A 15,677-nucleotide genomic window follows, 5' to 3' on the forward strand; every position below is an offset into this window, starting at 1 on the left:
GGAGGGAAAAGTGTGACTCCCAAACTTGGCAGCTGGTGCCCATGACCTAGCTGGGATGGCTAGGGATGAGCTAATCACAACCCAACCAAATGAAGAGGAAGATACTTGACACTGAACTGGTTTTAAGTTTCTGCAATTTGATGGTTTGTGCTGGGCTGGACTTTGCTTGTTTATGAATGCATATGCCCAAAGTTTCCAAGCAGAAGAGAAGATTCTTCAGTGAGAAAGGAACATGCTTGTCGCCTCACAGTACTGGTTTGATAGGGATGGGCAAATCAGAAATTGCCTATCTAAAATAGGAGAAGATAAAGGCATGAAGTGGCTGGCTTAACACACTTTCAAGGGTATGGTTATTCTTAAACTAATGGTGAAGGGGATGTTATTTTTGATGTATAAAAGGGATAATAGCTAGAAAAGCCAGGGGGTGGCCTGCAATGTAGTAAATTACCTTGTACAGTTTTTCTAGCCATAAATCTTTGTAAACTCTTGGGGGAATTGGCCACGAGCAACCAAGTAGCTCCTGATTGTTAGTTATCCACTTGGGGTATTTCTGTTGGGAGCAGCACAAAGTAATTTTCTGCAAAGTTCGCTGTCTCTCAGGTGTATGGAATTCTGATGTTGGGATTGGTTAGTTTGGCCACTCTGCCAGGCTCAAAAGGAGTCCTCCTACAGGCAGAAAGGGTCTCTCTGACTGCTGGCTGAGAAAGACGTGCTGCTGAGAAAAACACACTCCTGAGAGACACGTGCTGCTAAGAAAGAGACATTGAGAGACATGCGCTGCTGGGACAGAGACACCAAGAGAGACATGCACTACTGGGAGAGAGACACTGAGAGACATGCACTGCTGAGAGAATGACTAAGAGAGACTATTGGCTGAGAGAGACTGAGTGTTTTTCCTGAACTTAAATTGTAGCCTGGTGCTTCCCTAATAAACCCCATAATCTGTGAGTTCTATGTGGCCACTGCAGCGAATTACTGAACCCAGGAGAGAGGTGGTGGATGCTGCGGAAGGAATGGCTGGTGTCAGGGCTGATGAAAGGGCTGGAGGGAGGCAGCATGTCTGGCCTCGCAGGAATAGGCCTTCGCTGCTGATGGTGACTCTGTCCTCCTCTTGTGGGGTTACAGGAGGTCAGAAGATGCGGCCTCCCTGTCCTTTCAGCATACCCATATACCAATATGCCTTTACTCATCACTCCAACACTAGTTTTTCACTTTGGCTGTGCTGTGCTCATGCCATCCACATTCAGTGCCACTTTTCCCATTGCCAAAAATAACAAGTTTCTATTACCTAAAGTATACTTCCCCTCCGTATCCTCTCCCTGGTAATGAACCAATGAACACTATTCTCTCTATATAATATCCTTGTCTTCTTATAAGAGTGATCATACAATATTTGTCCTTGTAAGCTTTACTTATTACACTTAGCATAATGCTCTCCAAATCCATCCATGTTATAATATGCTTCGCAGACTCATCTTTGTTCTTCATGGTTGCTAGTATATTCCAATGTATGTATGTACCACCACAATTTGCCTATCCATTCATCCATTAATAGAAACTTTGGCTTCTTCTATTTATTTGGTATTATGAATAAAGCAGCAATGAATATAGGTGTGCTTTCTCAGAACATTCTGAAGGACAGCTGATTTAGGTAATAGCAAAAACCGACTTTTCCCTATCAATCAAATATTAAAGCATATGGAGTCCACACATCTTTATTTTAGACTTAAGCCTAGAAAGATTAGGAAGTTTGTCAACAAATAACAGACGAAAAAACAGAAAGAAAAAGCAGAGTGTGTGTAGTGGTGGCAGTAAGGTTGGTGAGAGGAAGGGCACTGATAAGAGGAGACACAGACAGTAGTGAGAAGTGACACTAGGAGCCAGTAAGAGGGAGAGAAAGTAAGAAATACACAATTTAAAAAAAAAAAAAAATCCAAAACAAAAAAGCTAGATGAGGACTCCCCAGCCTATCCTGACCATCATGAGAACAACTTTAATTCACAGAAAGTCATGACATCTGGTGATTAGAGGACCAAGAAACTTATTTTAGGAAATGAATTTTCTAAAATATAGTTAAAAAAAAAGTTTAGATAAACAGAGAATTATATTTTTATTTGGAAATTTCACACTGGTAGAACATTGCTTCCTCATACTATATAAATGAAGTGATAATGTCCATTCTTCTGGTACACTAAATAAATAAATCCCAGAGAAACTAACAGAAATTTTTGCAATGATGGAAATGTTCCATAGCTGCACTCTACAATATAAGCTACTGAGAAGCTGAAATATGGTTAATATGACTGAGAAACTGAATTTAAATTTTAATTAAATTCAAACAGCCTCATGTGGCTAGTGGTACCATATTGAACAGTACAGCTAAAGTCCTCCATAAAGTTGGTCTACACTACCCTAATATCAAAAAAAAAAATCCAATTTTTCACTAAATTCTTAGTTACAAAATTTGTTCATTTTCTTTTGTACAAGAGATTTGGCAAGTAAGGCATTACTAACTTCATTTAAAAACAACAAATCTATTCATTTTTAACTTAGATTAGAAGATAACAACTGATTCTATGTTCCATGTTATCCTATGACATGGGAGTACAGCATGTGGGCACCACCACAGAAAGCTTTCAACTCCATTTGAGTGAAATTAATGGCTTCTAGATCATAAATCAATCAAATGATTCAGAAATTTATTTAATAAATACATTAAACCCAACCATATGATTGTGCTTAGTTCTAGGAAAAACACAGTAAAACAAGGTGGATTAAATCTCTGCTCTCATGGAACATATAATCTGATAAAAGTAATTTCAGGTGGAAAGAAATTCTAAGAAAATCAACAAGGTAAGTTAAGTAGCTAAGAGTTAATTTAGGGTAAGATATTTAGAAAGGTCTCTCTGAGGAAAGGACAAATGATCTGAGGCAGAAAGAAGCAGAGCCACCCAAGGCTAAAGAGCTTTCCAGAGAAAAAGATTAGAAAGTCAGTGCAAAGGCCTAGAAGTAGGAAAGAGCTTGGCTTGCTGAACAGGAATCTGTCCACTGAAGCCCCAAGGGAGGGAGGAAAAGAGGGTAAGGACAAAGCCACAAGTTAAGTAAGAAACCATCCACTTTTCTTTACTGGAGCCACACACCCAGCTTCATGGTATGATACCCACTCTACTGGAGCCACACACCCAGCTTCATGGTATAATACCCACTTACCAAAGAAAGGGTCCTGGCCTAGCTGCTTTCGGAGGCTTTCTACCACAGGGTGACCAAAGGTGATGTTGGGAACAAAATGCCTACAAGACAAACAAAATCTTACTCTAAAAAAGTTTTCAATTCAGTTTCTGAATTTATCTCACACTTCCTTTAAGTCCAGGTAGCTTATGTGGTTAGTATATGTATTCTGGTGGGGGATGAAGGGAACTGTCTGGGGTTAAAGTATTTTTTTCAATTTAATACTTAGTATCACCACTATTAAACAACACTAAACATATCTGGATTTCAATTTTACTAAGTAATATCTCCTTGATAGTTCAACATATCATAACAAAGCCAGACAAATCTACATAATGATTTACCTCTATAATTTACAACCAGTGATTCGTACAAATGGAGAGATGACAAAATTAAAAACCCAAGTTATATGACTTGCCCAAGTTACACACTAATTAGTAAGTTCTGGACTCTGAAACAGGAGCTCTGGCAGCACAGTGGTTAAAGCATTTGGTTGCTAACCAAAAGGCTGTCAGTTCAAACCCACCAGTCGCTCTATGGGAGAAAGATGAGCCAGTCTGCTTGTGTAAAGATTTACAGTCTTGAAAACCCTATGGGGCAGTTCTCTGTCCTGTAAGATCACTATCAGTTGGAATCGCCTCAATGGCAGTGGATTTGACTTTTGGTTGGACTCTTACAAAGATTTCCTGAATCACAGAAAGTCATGCTGCCTGTGGCTGCTTCCAATCTATCTCTATCAGAGGGCACTAACTGACAATTTATCTAAGCTTTCTTAAAAATCATCAAGGAATTCTGGTAGCATAGTGCCTAAGGCACTTGACTGCTAACCAGAAGGCTGGCGGTTCAAACCCACCAGCCACTCCTTAGAAGGAAGGTTGGGCAATCTACTTCTGTAGTGATACCACCTCAGAAACCCAAGGAGGGATTGCTATGAGTCAGTTCTGCCTTGACAGGACATAACAACAGCAACAACAATAACAAAAATCATCAACAAAGAGATGTGATGTGCTTACTGTATTAAAAAAAACTTTTACTGAGGATTTACTATATACCAGGCATTGTACCTTACTTCAATTAGTCTTCACAACCGCCTTGTGAGGTAGATACTATTATTATTTCCATTTGAAGAGAAAACAAGAAATAACTTGCTTAAGATACCTAGTGTTCTGGTTACCTAGTGCCGCTCTCACAGAAATGGACCACAAATGGGATGGCCTTAACAAGCAGGAGTTTATTCTTACAATTTGGAGCTTTTAAGTCCAAGTTCAAAGTGCCAGGCTCTAGGGGCTGGGTGAAAGCCCCTCAATCTTGTGGTCCAGCTCTGCCTCCTGCTCCCGGCCCACAGAAGCTAGAGGCTATGCTTCATTCAGACAGCTGCTGGCTGCTGAGGCTGAGAAGCCCCAAAGTTGACAAGGAAAAAAGGCACAATCCCAGTATTACCAAACTACACGGCAGGCCATTAACTTAAGTCCATTGTAAGTCCCAGGGTTGGCAAAGCATAACAGGCTGCTGAGCAACAACACAGCTACACGCAGGGTCCAAGCGTGCCATATGCTAGAGACCTTTCTCAAAGCTTCTCCTTTTATACAGGAAGCAGACCACATACCCAAAGGCAGCTACTCAGCTGCTCATAGTAGATTACACCATGGAGTTGATTACCAGTCTTGTCATGGGAAATACTACATCCAGCTGCCCAGCCACTCAACCAGGCCTAGCCAAGTCGACACAAAAACATAACCATCACACCTAGTTTATTTGTGGAGGCAGGATTCACATTAGAGGTGCCTAATATCAGACCCAAAGTACTTAATCCTACTCAGTGTATCCTTTCATGCTGTCATTGTTGTTAGGTTCCTCTGAATCAGTTTTGACTCACAGGAACCCTGTGTACAACAAAACAAAGCACTGTCTGGTTCTGTGCCACCCTCACAGTCATGGCTGTCTGAGCCCACTGTTGTAGCCACTGTGTCAATCTACCTCTTTGAGGGTCTTCTTTTTTGCTGACCCCCTACATTACCTGACCCTCTAAATGACCAAGTATGATGTCCTTCTCCAGGGACTGATCCCTTCTGACAATATGACCAAAGTATGAAGGACAAAGTCTTACTATCCTCACTTCTAAGGAACATCCCAGCTGTATTTCTTTCAAGGACAGATGTGTTCATACTTCTGGCAGTTCAGGGTATATTCAATATTCTTCACTAACACCATAATTCAAAGGCATCAATTTTTTCTTTAGCCATCTTTATCCATTGTCCAGCTTTTGCATGCACATGAGGCAACTGTAAATACCACGGCTTGGATCAGGCACACCTTAGTCTTCAAAGTGTCATATTTGCTCTTCAAAGTGGTATCTTTGCTCTTTAACACTTTAAAGAGGTCTTTCACAGCATATCTATCCAATGCACTATGTTATCTGAGTTCCTGACTGCCACTTCCACGGGCCTTGACTGTGGATCCAAGTAAAGCGAAATCCTTGATAAAGTCAATCTTTTCTCCATTCTATCACTGCTGCTGTTGTTATGTGCCGTGGAGTCAGACCCCAACTCAGTGACCCCTGCTTAGGTTTCCGACACAGTATCACCACAGAAGCAGATTGCCCAAGCTTCCTTCCAAGGAGTGGCTGGTGGGTTTGAACCGCCAGACTTCTGGTTAGCAGTCAAATGCCTTAGGCACTACGCTACCAGAGCCCCTATTCTATCACTAGATCACTTAAATATTTAACACGATTTCCTATTTTAAATACTACACTAGGTGCCTCTGGGTGCTTGCAAGAGTACTGTGTTTTACAAAGAGATAAACTAAAATTCTGGTTTGCCCCAGAGTTTATAACATCACAGATGACAAACGGCAGAGATGGCTATGACTCACCAGAATTCATGACCATAGTGCTACAGTATAATTACTGGTGGGTAGGAGACTCAGCCAAGGATTTCATTTATACCCAGACAGCCCATCTGATTAGCTCTTACCAGTGGACTGTGCATTGAAGTGATGTGTGTCACTGCAAAGCCCAAGAAGCTAAATAGGACTCCTTTTCCATTTTTACTTAACCTTTCTGCCAATAAAGAAGTCCTTAGGTATTCAAATGACAGAGCCACAGGATGGGAGGAGATTACACGTCCCAGAATTACTGCATAGGACACTCACAACAAACTGTGACATGAATGAGAAATAATGAGTGTTAAGCCACTGAAATCTGGACTTTATTTGTTAAAGCAGCTGTTATTACCCTATATGAGGATTACAAGAAAAGCTAAACAGTAAGTAGGTAATATGTGATGTTACAGGTTAAAGAGTTCCAGACACAAACATTACAACCTTTTAGAAGAGCACAAGATTCACAAAACAAGTAAAATTTGTATGGTAAAACATGGGGGGAAAATGAAGCAAAGTCTGAAAAGAAGTAAGGAGGATATGTTAACCAGCCTGGCTAGTGAAAAAAAGGCAGGAGGTAGGTTGTCACAGTAAGGGTCTCCAGTGCCAGGTTAAGTTGTTTGGATTTTCTCCTGTAATAAATACAAAGTGAGAATTTAAAGCAAGAAGCAACATGATGCAAATAATAAACTAGGAAGTTGGATTTAGCAGTAAATTGGAAAAAGGACTTTAAGAGGTATTGGTATCTGGCAAGACATGGAACAGTAAGAATGGAAACAAAGAGGCAAAACCGATAGGATCTGTCACCTGATTAAATGTGGGGTTTAGACAGAAAAGCCCTGGTTCAGCGGTTCAAACCCTCTATGGGAGAAAAGACCTGGCATTCTGCTCCCATAAAGATTACAGACCAAAAAACTATATGGGGCAATTCTACTGTGTCCTATGTCATGACTCAGAACCAGCTTGATGGCACATGACAAATCATGGTCAAGGTCTTAAATTTAGATGACCAGCAGGAGTACTAATCAAAAATTAAGACTATACATGGGCTAAGCACCATTTCCACATGCTAACTGACCTCCAAATTATTTAACTAACTGTGCTACTGAAAATCAAATCAATGTGCTAGGCTGACAATTCTCTTAGTAAGCTAGAAGAAACCAAAGACTTATAACCCTAAGTAAAAAGATTATGTACATAAACATGAACTCCAGGTGTTTCAATATGCCTGAAACTATCTCCAGGAACACTTGCTGCAAATGGATTTCTAGACTCTACTTCAAGGCTACTTGACTCCAAAGAGAACCTGGGAATATGAATATTTAACAAGTGCCCCAGGGAGTTCTTACCAGACCATCTTGGAAAATAATTATTTCAGTCTAATAAAAAAGAATTTTATTGAAGAATTCCTTTTCATTACTTAGCCTTTTGTTTTGTTTTCCTTGAAGGTACTTTTTGAGGTAAAGTCTACAAAAAATAAAATGCAGTACAAAGTTTCTCTTTTTGCCAGGGGACATTGAGTTTAAGCTGTAATTGCTTATAATAAACACACTGCCATTGAGTTGATGGCAAACCCCACTGGGTTTCCAAGGTGGTAAATCTTTACAGAAAGATTGCCCTGTTTTCCTTCCATGGAGTACATGGTGGGTTTGAACCACTAACCTTCTGGTTAGCAGTTAAATGCCTTAGGCACTGTGCCACCAGAGCTCCTTAACTGCATACAATTAAAAAAAAAAAAAAACTTACTGCCGTCGAGTTGGTTCTGACTTATAGCGACCCCTCCTTGGATTTCCAAGGCGGTATCAACTACGGAAGTAGATTGCCCAGTCTTCCTTCCGAGGAGTGGCTGGTGGGTTTGAACTGCCAGCTTTCTGGTTAGCAATCAAATGCTTTAGGCACTATGCCATACAGGGATACGATTCTCTTGTCTCTCACCATGTTCCATCATCAACCCTAAACTTTGTTTATAATGTAATTGTAACTTAATCTATTCCAGATAGGTAAAACCTTTACCAGATCTCCCAAATGGCAAATATGATGGCAAGCGGACAAAAAACCAAAAAATCCAAACCCACGCATCAAGTCAGTTTTTACTCAGAGCAACACCATAAGACAGAGTAGAAGGCTAGCATAAAATATAATAAATAACACTATAACTAGAAAACAATCTTCAATCAGGAATCATAAACTCATATGCCTATAGGGGTTGGCAGGTAACACCCATCACCACCTTCTGCCTTGAATTCAATGCATAGTGACTTTATAGGACAGAGTAGAGTGGCCTCATAGTATTTCCAAGGCTGTAATCTTTATGGAAGCAGACTGCTACATCTTTCTCCCAGAGTAGCTGGTGAGTTTGAGCTGCCAACCTTTTGGTTAGCAACTGAACACTTAATCACTGCACCATAGGACTTCTTTGGCGGATAACACCAGGAGCAAAACAGGAAACAGCTGCCCTGGCTAAACGGTGGCTGCTATTCAGCTCTAATCCATTGTGCCTGCAAGACCGTGGACCCAATACTGGTAAATCTATGGACTGTTTTCAAAAGAAGGTAAAAGTTCAGTATTAATGTGAAACTGTGGCACAGTGCCTAAGGCATTTGACTGCTAACCAGAAGGTTGGTGGTTCAAACCCAACAGCCACTCCACGAAGGAAAATGGGGTGATCTACTTCCATAAAGATTTACAGCCTCAGACACCCAAATGGACTAGCCATGAGTTGGAAACAACTCGACGGCAGTGAGTTTGATTGTTTTTTTTCTAGTGCTTACCACCTTCCCCTTTTTCCAGAAGTAGACAACCTCCTTCCTACAATGGTCTACCATGTAGTAGAGTTCCTGACTGTTAAGATGAAAAAAATCTATTTTAATCAGGTGAGAAAAGAGGAGTCCTTGTGAGGTGGATCACCGTGAGAATGAACTTGACAGCACTGGGTTTTTTGTGTATGGGTGGGGGAAGCGTGCCAGAAAATGAACACATCTAAAATAAGTATCTTGTTGGATGAAATTTTTTAAAGGAGCTAGGAAAAAGAAAAGTATGCAGGCAATATGGGAAAGAAGGTAAATTGTGGTCACTTTCACACACTGGCCCAGGAGACACTGGAAAACACTACATAAGGGCACCAGCATCAGCTGCGCCAGGCTCTTGTTCTTATAGCGGGACACTGGGGAAGCGACGGAACCTCCCTAAACTGGTTACCTCCTCTACAAAAGGAGAATAAAAATATATCCTACCTCATAACTAAACTAAACTCATTGCCATCAAGTTGGATCCGATTCAGAGCGACCCCTCCTTGAGTTTCCCAGGCAGTATCACGACAGAAGTAGACTGTCCAATCTTCCTTTCAAGAAGTGGCTGGTGGATATAAACTGTCAACCTTCTGGTTATCAGTCAAATGCGTTAGGCACTACGTTACCAAACCTCCGCTACCTCATAAAGTTGTAGATATTAAAAGAAAAAGTTTTTTTAAATTGTGTATGCAGGATCCCATTTTTCCAAACTAGTATGTCTCCAGGAAAACGGGAAGATAAAATCCTTTACCTTGATAAGCTCAGGGTCTGCCATAGGGCTGAGGGCAAAGTGATTTCTTAGAGAGTCCTTCCTTATGATAAAGCCATTCATTCACTCAACCAATTTTAACTAAATTTGTCATGATGTTTTACCAGCAGAGAATACAAAGGTGAGCAAAAGACACAGACCCTGCTTTCAGGGAACCTAATGTAAAGCAGTAAAGACATGAAATAAGTAACAAGATAACTGTACACATTATTAGTTGCTCTCTGAGGACAAAGAATATCTTAATCTCTGTAAGCCCAGTGGCCAGGGAAACCATTTAATTTCTAAAACACAAGCTTTGCATTACTTCCAATTTCACCATTTCCTAGCTCTAAGACACCACAGCCAGGAAATTTAACTTCCTTTTGTCCAATTCCTCCATGTCAAATGCTGGTGGTAATAATGCCAACCTCGTAATAACTCACAAAAGCACTAGAACAGAAATAGTTGAGTGCTCATAAAAATCAGCTACTATTGTGATCATAAAGGAGCTCTAATGCCTAAGGCATTTGACTGATAACCAGATGCTGGCAGTTCAAATCCACCAGCCGCTCTGCAGAAGATGATGGGAAATATACTTCCATAAAGATTTACCACTTTGGAAACTCAATGGGGGTCACTCTGAGTCAAAATGGACTCGATGGTAGTGAGTTTTGTTTGTTTTGGTTTATTGTGCTCATGGAAGGAGCTCTGGTGGCACAGTGGTTAAACACTCAGCTGTGAATCAAAAGGTTTGAGGTTTGAACCCATCAGCCACCCATGGGAGAAAGATGCCTGCTTCTATAAAGATTATTGCCTTGAAAATCCAACGGGGCACTTCTACTCTGCCCTACAGGGTTGCTGCGAGTCAGAATAAACTCAAGGGCAATGGGTTTGGTTTTTGTTATCGCCATCATTAGCACTCCTGACCGGTGAACTGAAATAAATTATTTTCCCCATCCATGTGTTTACACCATACATGTACAAGATTTATTTAAACCAAATTGCTTTCTGTGTCAAATAAACTACATATATATACACGTAGCCTGTTCTGTCCTGAGCCACTCAGGTGATTCCTCACACACAAAAACGTACTACCCACCACTGAGGTACATAATACCTTGGTAAATTAGAGCTTTCAAGCAAAGGTGTCAAAATAAGTAAGTAGAATTATAAATGATGGCCAACTAAAATAATCTGTGGGTGGATACGTAGGTAGAAGGACAAGATGATCAGGTATGGGTAGGTGAACAAGACTATACTCATGATCATTCATAGGCTTAGAAGAAAAAAAAAAAAACATTTTTCTATCCTGACCCAAAGTAACTAATTTTATGATTTTATAGCCAGTTAATAGTGGGGCTCAGAGACTACTTGGCAAACTCAAAATCCAAGCTGCAAATTGAGACTGTCACAATCTTGCAGGAGTCTTACGGCTTTCTCTAAACCTGTTTCTTCTTTTTATAAACCAACTTAAGAAATTAGTTGAATCACTGAGTTGGAATTAACTCGATGGCAGTGGGTTGAGAAATTAGTTATCTTAATTCCAAACAGTATCGCTTATTATGTGCTGTAACTACCAAAAACAGAAAACCAAACCCATTACCAATGAGTCAATTTTGACGCACAGAGACCCTATAGAAGAGAGCAGACTTGCCCCATAGAGTTTCCAAGGCTGTATTACGGAAGCCAACTGCCCACATCTTTCTCCCACAGAGCTCCTAGTGGGTGTGAACCCACGACCTTTTGGTTAGCCGGTGAGCTTTTATCACTGTGCCACCAAGGCCCTTGCTTAACTACAATGCTTAAAATTTACTTACAAATAACTGACCTCCCTGAAGAGCAGGGTGCCTGAAGAGAAAATAGACAGGAAAATCAGAACGCAAATAAACATAAAATAGCTAACAATTGTAAACAATTTAGTTTATCAGGCACTGAACTTTTCATGTACTAATTCTTTTCTTCTACTAAAGGTATCTTATCGTCTGTCGCATTACTATAGAAACAAACAAACAAACAAACAAACAAAAAACAATAGAACACTTTCCAAATAATGAAACTGAAGCTCAATGAGGTTAAGAAGCTTGCCCAAGAAGTGGCAGAAGTCGAACAATCTCTCTCCAGGCGTCAAGCGTCGTCTCACTCCTAGTTTTGTCACTATCTAGGCTCTGCTAGCATAGTGCCTAAGGCACTTGACTGCTAACCAGAAGGCTGGCGGTTCAAACCCACCAGTCACTCCTCAGAAGGAAGGTGGGGCAATCTACTTCCGTAGTGATACTGCCTCAGAAACCCAAGGAGGGGTCGCTATGAGTCGGGTCCGACTCCACGACACATAACAACAGGTACATGAGCTTGGGCAAGTCATGCCTATTCCCTTGGGCCTCAGTTTCTCTAACTGAAATGAAAGAAAAGGCCAGAGGTTTAAGGTCGCTTCCAGGTCACAGGCGCTAAAAGACTAAATATTACGAAGGGGGAGGGGCAAGGTTTGGGCTCCAGCCTCTGCCAAGGTGTCGCGTCAGGTCCGCTCCCCGCAGGGCCTTCAGATCTCCCGCCCAGCCCTCTTCTTAAGATCGAGTTCACAGTGAGGCGCTCTGCAGGAAAGCGACGCCGTGCAGCCAGCAGGCGCTCAATAAATGCGCGCCGATTCCACCCCCGCGGGGAAGCCACGACCCGAGCCCGGCGGAGTTACCCGTCCATTACATCCAGGTGCAGATAATCAGCCCCGGAGTCCAGCATCCGGAGGCACTCGGCCCCTAAATTGGCCAGATCGCTGTTGAGGATGGATGGGCCAATCTTGCAGCCGGATGCCATAGTGCTGGTTCCTAAGAGCTAAACTACCTCACCACTTCCCGCAAGACCTAGGCGTCGCACCGATTGGCCGCGCAGCTTTGTCCCCGCCCCTTCCCCTAGACTCTTCCGGACTCTGCCGGAAGTAGCTTCTCTGGCAGCGGGCATGTCCCCCGTTCTCCTCCTGTAGGGACTGTCAGCCCTCGGGTTAGGGCGGGGCCTGGACCTGTGGGCAGAACCTTGACAGCTCTCTTTCCTCTGACCCTCAGCGGTGAAACACTCTTGGCGGGTTTACAGCTTCTCCCAGCACTCAAGCAGAACTCTTAAGCTTCTTTGCTTTGTTTTCCCTGCAATTCTCTCTGCCCTTTCCCTCACAGCACTTTTTGTTTCTCTAGCGTTTGCGCTCCCTTCCTCTCCCGCTCTTCTTCTAACCCTTTCAAACAAAAAACCCTCTTCCTTCTTTCTTTCCTGTAGAATTCTCTGAAGGGCTGAGGCAGTCAAATTCGAAGTGGAATCCTGGCTCTGCGAAATACTACAAGGGTGAGCCAGGAAGTCACCTCTTCCTCAGTTTTTTCACGGATAAGAGCACCTGGAGTTGAAGGTTAATGTGAGGACTATTACAACAAAAATCGTAGTAAGCCAATGATAGATACTGAAGTTTATATAAAATGTTATTGTTGTCAGGAGCCACACAGTCGGCTCCAACTCATAGTGACCCTGTGCACAACAGAAGGAAACACTGCCCAGTCCTGTGCCGTCCTCAGAAGCCTTGCTATGATTGAGCCCGTCCTTGCAGCCGCTGTCTCAATCCACCTTGTTGGGTCTTCGCCTTTCACGCTTACCGTCTGTGGTAGTTAAGGTTTTGTGCTTGTCAGCTTGGCTGGGCCTGGCTGAGTGCCAGGGCAGCTGGAGTATTCCCCATGGTGAGATTGGTAATTAACTCCATGGTGGAATCTACTGGAGCAGCTCAGTAGCTGCTTTAGGGATATGGTCTTCTTCCAGTACAGAAGAAGCAACTTTAAGGTCTCCAGTTTTTTGGCACACTTGAACCCTGCATGTAACCCTGTCATTGTTCAGCAGCCTGCCATGCTCTGCCAACCTTGGGACTTTCAATGGACTTGAATTAATGGCCTGCCTTGTTGTTTGGTAACATCAGGACTGTGGCTTTTTACTTGTCGACCTTGGGTTTGTCACCCGCAGCAGCTAACAGCTGCCTGAGAAAAGTCTCCAGTTTCAGTGGGTCGGGAGCCAGAGGCAGAGCTGAAGCCCAAGGCTGAGGGGCTTTCACCCAGCCCCCGGTGCCTGGCACTTTGAACTCAGACTTCTAGCCTCCAAAACGTAAGAGAGTATACTCTTGTTTGTTAAAGCCATCCCATTGGTGGTATAGTCATGTCAGAGTGGCACTAGGTAACCAGAACACCCTCTGCTTTAACAAGCATGCTATCCTTCTCCAGGGACTGGTCCTTTCTGACAACATGAGCAAACATGCATATGAGGTGATTGAAAACACCATGGCTTGGGTTAGGGGTACCTAACTAAAGATATCAAAGTGATATCTCTGCTCCTTAACATTTTAAAGAGGTCTTTTGCAGCAGATTTGCCCAGTGCAACATGACTGATTTCTTTACTGCTGTTTTCATGTGTGTTAATTATGGATCCAAGTAAAATGAAATCTTTGACAACTTCAATTTTTTCTACATTTATCATAATGTTGCTTATTGGTGCAGTTGTAAGGATTTTTGTTTTCTTTTATGTTGAAGTATAATCCATACTGAACACTACTCTTTGATCTTCATCAGTAAATGCTGACAGTCATCTTTACTTTCAGCAAGCAAGGTTGTATTATCTGCATATCGCAGGTTGTTAACGAGTCTTCCTCCAGTCCTGATGCCATGTTCTTCTTCATATAGTCCAGCTTCTGGGATTATTTGCTCAGCATACAGATTGAGTGAATAGGGTGAAATGATACAACCCTCACGCACATTTTTCCTGATTTTAAACCACACAGTATCCACTCATTCTGTTCGAACAACTGCCTCTTAATCTATGTACAGGTTGCTCATGAGCGCAATTAAGTGTTCTGCAATTCCCATTTTTCAAAATGATATCCATAATCTTTTGTAATTCAGATAGTTGAATGCCTTTGCATAGTTAATAAAACACAGGTAAACATGGAGATACGGTGGATAGATGGGTGGACAGGCTGAACTATTAGGTATTTCTATGTAGCAGGGAGTGTACCCAGGACAATGTATAGGGTTGGCAGACAATGGTTCTACAAGAGTATTTGTATGTTCTGTAAGAACTCCGGGGGTATAGTACAGCTGACAAGGGATAAGGTTGTAGTCACTTCTTGGGCACAGCCAGCTACCCAGAGGGAGCGAGTAGTTGAACCTGTGGGCTCAGGACCATAGTCACAGGGGACATCAAGCTCAATTAGCATAACATACTACACAAAACATTGTTCCACCTCCTGCTTTGGCAGGTAGTGACTGGGATCTTAAAAGCTTGCAAGCAGCCATCTAGATGCAATGATGGCTCTCTCCTCGTCCAAAGCAAAGAAGAATGAAGAAAACCAAAGATTCATGGAAACAATTAGTCCCCACAACTGGTACACCATGCTATCCTCAGCCTGTATGACTATGAGACCAGAAGAACTAGATGGTGCCCGGCTACAACTGTCAACCACTAGGAGGGGAATCTAATAGGAGATCCTGGATAGAGGGAGAACAATGTGGAACAAAACTCAAAATCATTTGGAAAAAAAAAGGGACCAGGTTTTTGGGTCTGATAGAGTCTGGTGGAACCACTGAGACTATGGTTCCTAGCTGCCCTTCAGGTCTGGAATTGAACCCACACCTGTGGCTTCCATTCTCATATGCCAAACAAAAGGCAGGCATATGAGTTGAACATGTACCTGAGGGAGAACACTCATGGGAGAAAGAGGGGCTGTTTATGCACAGGAAGACAGCTCAGGGGGTAGGAGTGCATGGAGGGATGGACACTGGGAAGAGGTAACTGTCGGGAGCAAGTGGGAGGGGAGCTGTTGTTGCATTGGGGTACTGTGGTCGATGTCATGAGACAAAGTGTATGTGAACTGCTGTATGGAAAGTGAATTTGCTCTGTAAACTTTCACCCAAATCACACACACACACACACACACACACAAAACCCACAGGTAAACATCTTTCTTATATTCTTTGCTTTCAGCCATGATCTATCTGACATCAGCAATGATATCCCTTGTTCCA

At 42.3% G+C, this 15,677-nt stretch overlaps 1 protein-coding gene across 1 annotated transcript in view; it reads right to left on the reverse strand.

Annotated features, from left to right (window-relative positions):
- The window catches only part of RPE (ribulose-5-phosphate-3-epimerase), a 31,214-nt gene extending 18,764 nt beyond the window's left edge, over positions 1–12,450 (reverse strand). Inside the window, exons 1-3 of the mRNA XM_042783554.1 lie at positions 12,340–12,450; positions 11,471–11,490; positions 3,211–3,290 (exon numbers count right to left, since the gene is read on the reverse strand). Of these exons, the coding sequence (XP_042639488.1) occupies positions 3,211–3,290; positions 11,471–11,490; positions 12,340–12,450 (211 nt within the window). The remainder of the gene's footprint in view (positions 1–3,210; positions 3,291–11,470; positions 11,491–12,339) is intronic.
- Positions 12,451–15,677: the final 3,227 nt, after the last annotated feature.

This window comes from Orycteropus afer, unplaced genomic scaffold, assembly GCF_000298275.1.
Source record: "Orycteropus afer afer isolate SDZICR_OR568_19922 unplaced genomic scaffold, OryAfe1.0 scaffold00002, whole genome shotgun sequence".
Taxonomy (NCBI): Eukaryota; Metazoa; Chordata; class Mammalia; order Tubulidentata; family Orycteropodidae; genus Orycteropus; species Orycteropus afer.